The sequence below is a fragment of the Triticum dicoccoides genome, chromosome 3B (assembly GCF_002162155.2).
Source record: "Triticum dicoccoides isolate Atlit2015 ecotype Zavitan chromosome 3B, WEW_v2.0, whole genome shotgun sequence".
Lineage (NCBI taxonomy): Eukaryota > Viridiplantae > Streptophyta > Magnoliopsida > Poales > Poaceae > Triticum > Triticum dicoccoides.
Genome location: NC_041385.1, coordinates 799,015,974 through 799,021,229, shown reverse-complemented (window position 1 = coordinate 799,021,229; position 5,256 = coordinate 799,015,974). Strand labels below are relative to the sequence as shown.

The window sequence follows — 5,256 nt, the reverse complement described above, 5'->3', positions numbered from 1 at the left end:
ACATTAGCTTTAGTCAAAGTCAAGCTTTACAAACTTTGACCAAGTTTATAAACAAAAATATTAAGATATACAACAACAAATTAACAACATTAGATTTATTATTGAATGTACTTTCACATCGTATAGATTTATTATGATAAATGTCTATATAGTTTTCTATAAACTTGGTCAAACTTTACGAAGTTTGACTTCAGTCAATTCTAATATACAGAGTAAATAAAAACGGAGGGAGTAGTATAAGAAATGATTAGCTCAGTCACGCAGTAGCACCACCAATAGAACCGATGCACAGTTTAGGTTAATTTTCTCATGTTTCCTCTCTTAGCTAGGGATATCAACGCAACCAAACTAAGCGCAACATCTTGACCGTGGCAGTGAAACAGACCAGCCTATACAATTCTTCAAGTCAAGCTCTCGTGAACAAGGGCAGCCAGGGCGATGCGCTTTAGCTGTCACCCGCGCTAAACAGGTCAGCAGGGCCCAGACATACTCGTCAGTCGTCATGCGTAACGCTTGATGATGTCGTCCGTGTCTCAAGCCACAGAAGATGAATGCCGCCGGCGCAACGCTTGATGATGTTGTCTGTGTCATAAACAATGAAGCCACTGAAGATGAGTGCCGCCAGCACGCCAAAGATCATGAGAGAGAGCTTATCCAGCTGGAAGAGGATCTGCATATTTACAGAAGCCATGATCAGTATTGCATTGTAGAACAGAGAAGACTGATAGAGAAACAGGCGACACACCTAACTGACCTGAATGAAACCAAAGACGAGCAGCACGATGAGAGAAGTAAATAGGAAATGACCAAGGAAGCTGAAGTCATGGCCCCTGCTTGCAGCCCAGAAGGTGTAAGCAGTGAGGCTCAAGAAAGCCACCGTTGTAAGAATCGCGCCCTCCAGAATGACCATGCCTGTGCACGTACATGGCAGACTATTTTAGTGGTTTCTTTAGCAAAGAAAAACCATCACAACGACAAAGAACAAAACACTAAATTAGACACTAAATTAACTAATTGCTTTCTTATCATCTCATACATCTCTTGAACAAACAAACTTTAATGTAAATCTGACCAAACAATAACGCACGTGCATGCTAATTAAAATCAGAATTCATTGAAGAAGCAAACAATCAGCAAACTCATGCGATGTGGACATGTGGTACAATCTATACGAACCTTAGAACTGGTACAACCCCCAAATGCCTGACAACATGATTGTCTAATCGAAAGATTATATAATTTAATCACTTTATTCCAATGAGATTTAAATGACATGCATGGAGTACCTTTGTAAAATAACCTATGAAATATCTATTGTCTTGTAACCACACTAGGACGATGATAAAAATCCCTTTTATTTCGAAAAAAGTTTAGGCTAGTCGTGCAACCTAAACCACATCCTTGCCAAAACCATGTCAACTTGAGCAGGTTGGCTGATATATTGTTGGATCAAATGGTCCTTCAGATCAAAATGATACTAATATTATACAGCACACAGTGGCAGGAAGAAACAGTAAATAAACATGCAAGATCCAACGAATGTTCTGTGGAAAGCGAAGGTCATTGTTTGCTAATTTCTGATTTCAAAATAGCAAAGGAAGGCCTTCTCAAAATGTAATCCTACTAGCTGGCAATACTACAAATGCGACAACTTGACCCTCAACACAGACTGGGAAAATGCATCAACTACAGTCACATGAGCTGCCTCGAAGTGTCTACCATACCTAACATTTGCATGGCAATGGCAAATTGGCAGCAACCATCCAATTGCGGTACATAGTGACTAACAAGCTAATGCACATGTCATGAATTGATACAACGAGAGGGGCATTAGAAGACTCAAGAACAAGCTAGGATCTGAGGGCAAGAACCGAATACATGGTGGGAAGACAATCATGCCCACAGAGAAGCTGATGGCCACTGTGAAGAGGCCGAGCAGCAGCAGGTTGACTGGGTGCTTCTCGCGGTACAAGTCCATCAGGCACATCACTGCATACAAAAAGGTAACAAGCATTTTAGCAACGGGTATAGCACTGCAAATCACAAAGCAACCAGGTCCCATTCTAGTAAAGCAAAATTAAGAGTAGATGCTGCAATTCACTGCAAAAATCAGGGGTTCCAGTTAAGAGTACATCCATAGCTTTGCGCTTTGCAGAAGGTAATTCAGAGAAGAGCACGCAAAGGGAAAGCTAGTCATGTCCTCTCACCAAGGCCCTCAAAAGCAGACATAATTAAATATTTTCTTTTGCGGGAAAGACATAATGAAATCGCAGGCATACAACTAGCAGTATTGCGCATAAATTCGTCGGAATTACACACTGCTTGTTTCATGGGCCATTTGAACAACATTTGGAATATCCCATACAACTAGCAGTCTTTATGCTTTCAGGCGCAAATTAAAGGAAGAGATCCAGTAGATAGTTGATAGTTCACACTTCACATAGCAGAACGAAATTCAAATTCAGATCCCCCAAATCATGCGCGAGACTTCCGATAATTGTGCAACATAGGAGTATTTGTTTTCTGACATTTTAAAAGTCACTTGTTGTATTTTGCAATTTAATTTTGTATAGCCCCTTGTAGATACATGCTCTGTTTACTTTACCAAAAAGATAAAACCCTCCCTGCAACTGGAGCACAAATTCGTAGCAGAAAGAAAAGATGGAGGTCTCACCGATGAAGGGGAAGAAGAGGATGAACATGTAGAGCCCGTGGCCGGCGTGGGTGGAGAGGAAGAAGTGAGGGATGGCGGGGACCTTGACGACGACGGCCGCGACGACGGCGGTGAGGAGAAACTGCAGGCAGAGGACGACGTAGATCTTCCGGATGAGTGCCGAGCGCAGCTCGGGGCTCTCCGCCGTCCCGGGGTACGGCGCCCCCTTGGGTGCCGTGATGTCGCCGCCCTTCATCTCGACCGGCGATGCTTCCGGAGGTAGGGTTTTCGCGGGTGTGGTGGAAGGCGAGTGGGGGAGTGGGGACTGGTGGCTGGTGACTGGGGAGGAGCAAAGCGAACCGAGGCGGTACATAATCAGATCAGATGACACCGACCTGCTGGGCCCACTAGTCAGGGAGAGTTGTTCCTTCTTGGAAGATGGGGGTCTACGCGGGTCCGTACTCTAATGCGGGCGCTCTAGAGATTTTATTTATTTTATTTCCTGCTAGCACCCATCCAAGCACTGAGCGTTGGAGATCCCCTTATATTGCATAACTGCAATTTCATCGTAGTAGAATCCACAGTGAAATTGTTCTTTTTCCTTAATTTGTTTAGGACAATCTTTGTTCTTCTTATTCCGTTCATCATTTTAAGCGTCATGCTAATTCTTGTTCTTATATTATTTTTTTACACATAGTGCATGAAACACACTCAATTTATAAAGAAATGCATCATCTATGTACTTAAAGCCTATTTGGTTTGCAAAGAAACACACAACCCATGTACTACCTATTGGTTGGCAAAGAAACACATAATCCATGTACTTGAAATTTATTGGTCGAGACACCCATCCACGGATTGATGACATGGCCTATTGCTTCTTTTTTTTTTGACATGGACATGGCATATTGCTTTTTTTGACATAGACATGACCTATTGCTAGAGACGATTCTAATGGATTCGCTGCCCCCCCCCCACCCCCGCGTCGCCCTCCCTGGCGATTCGGGGGGCGAAAAACCTAGCGCCGCCTCCTTCCTCCCAGCCCCCTCCTCGTCTCGCCGCCTCCAGAGGCTTCGGACGGCAAAGCTCGCCTTGATCCAGGGAAGGTGGCGGCGGGGCAACTCTCTGGCTGGCGCGAGGTGGTAGGATGCGGTGCCTCGGGCGCGTGTGTGCCGTTGTGGCAGCGGTGTGGTGCTGTGCGGCGGCGCGGGTCGCTGGCGAGGGGGGTGGAGGGCGGCAGACTCGGGCTGGATGCGCGTGTCTTGCCCGGAGGGGATGCGCCCTCTCACAGGCGGTCGTGCCTCCGGCGGCTGGTGTTACCACGCCCAGATCTGGCGTCCCGGAGTGTGGCCTCGGCCGTCGGCTATTTGTGCAGTGGCTTGAGGGCCTATAGCGGGCTGGTGGTGGAGGTCACAAGACGGCAGGGAGATGGTGAGCGGAATGGTCTGCGGCGGAGGTGGTCTCTGCTCCGGCTGGTAGCAGAGGGGGACACCGATCAGGCTCCTGTTTCTTCCCTCTTTTGTCAGCGAACTAGATCTCAAGGGATGGTGCGGGTGGAAGATCGTGGTGGTGCTGGTGTTGCGGCCTGGACTGATCCTCCCTCCGTCAGCGTCGGTGTCTGTGGGGGGCCTCCTTTTGGACCCGGCGAGGACACTTCTGTTGTCTGGTTGAGGAAGGTGAGGTCTCGTGCTCATGGACTTGCCGGACTCGTCGGCTTGCATGCGGCCGTGAGGTCCGGGATGCAGTGGCGGACCCAGGAATTGAACTTAGCCGGGGCGAACATTTAAGGCCTAAAAATCTGAATGTACAAATGCAAAACTACTCAACCAAGACTCATGAAATTCATCTACTAAAAACAAGAAAAAGCATAAAATGTCTTAAAAACTACTAACATAGGCTCTTGCCGCTTGAAATGCTCACCTGATGCCACAAATACGACCTCACAATACCAAGCGACACCTACAGCATATGAACCAAAAAATTATGAATGTAAATCTTAGCGCAAGTGTGATAGCAGCTGTAGCTTTTGATAAGATGAAGGGCCGGGCAAGTTGCATTGAAAAACAAAAACAACATAACTGCTCTAATATGCACTAGAACCAGGAGATAATTCAGCAGAGGCTCTAACTAGGACCAAATTCCAGCAATGAGAATGGGGACAAATGAACAATTCCATCACCAATCCCACGGAACGGGACCATGGAAACTAGCAATAGCCATGTGCTGATGTACGTATGAACAAGATACTAAGAGGGAGTATAAGCGAGCGAGTGAAGGGAGACGTACCGCCCTGCTTCTGCTTCTTGGTGATGGACGACAGCAGTAGCGCAGTAACGATGCTCCTGTGCTTCATGGACGAGATCCTGGACCACCCCGCCACAGGACGCACCTCAGGGAATGCCGGCCGGTCCCCGCGCAGGTGCCGCCGTCAGCCGCGAGCCCGCGACCACCCTGTCCCTCTAGGCGGAGCGGCGGGCAGCGGCACGCCGCACGGAGCAGTGGGCGGTGGCGCAGAGGCGGACGGTGGCACGCCAACTTGGAGCGGCGGGCGGCGGGCGGCGGGCGGCGGCGCAGCAACGGCGTGCGCACGCGGGGAGCTAGGG

At 48.0% G+C, this 5,256-nt stretch overlaps 1 protein-coding gene across 1 annotated transcript; it reads right to left on the bottom strand.

Moving 5' to 3' along the window:
• Window positions 1-213: 213 nt before the first annotated feature.
• On the bottom strand, window positions 214-3,252 carry LOC119278558 (protein LIFEGUARD 2-like). Its single transcript, XM_037559888.1, has 4 exons — window positions 2,675-3,252; window positions 1,879-1,989; window positions 755-912; window positions 214-670 (listed from the first exon to the last, which is right to left on the bottom strand). The coding sequence occupies exons 1-4, from the start codon at window positions 3,024-3,026 to the stop codon at window positions 494-496; spliced, it is 798 nt and encodes a 265-aa protein (XP_037415785.1). The 5' UTR covers window positions 3,027-3,252; the 3' UTR covers window positions 214-493.
• Window positions 3,253-5,256: the final 2,004 nt, after the last annotated feature.

What these genes read in the sequence shown, in the direction of transcription:
- LOC119278558 (XM_037559888.1), bottom strand. Translation starts at nt 3,026, where the DNA reads ATGTACCGCCTCGGTTCGCTTTGCTCCTCCCCAGTCACCAGCCACCAG. An exon ending in CATGATTGTCTTCCCACCAT is followed by an intron (nt 913 to 1,878) that starts GTATTCGGTTCT and finishes GTACGTGCACAG; the next exon opens with GCATGGTCATTCTGGAGGGC. An exon ending in TCGTCTTTGGTTTCATTCAG is followed by an intron (nt 671 to 754) that starts GTCAGTTAGGTG and finishes GTAAATATGCAG; the next exon opens with ATCCTCTTCCAGCTGGATAA.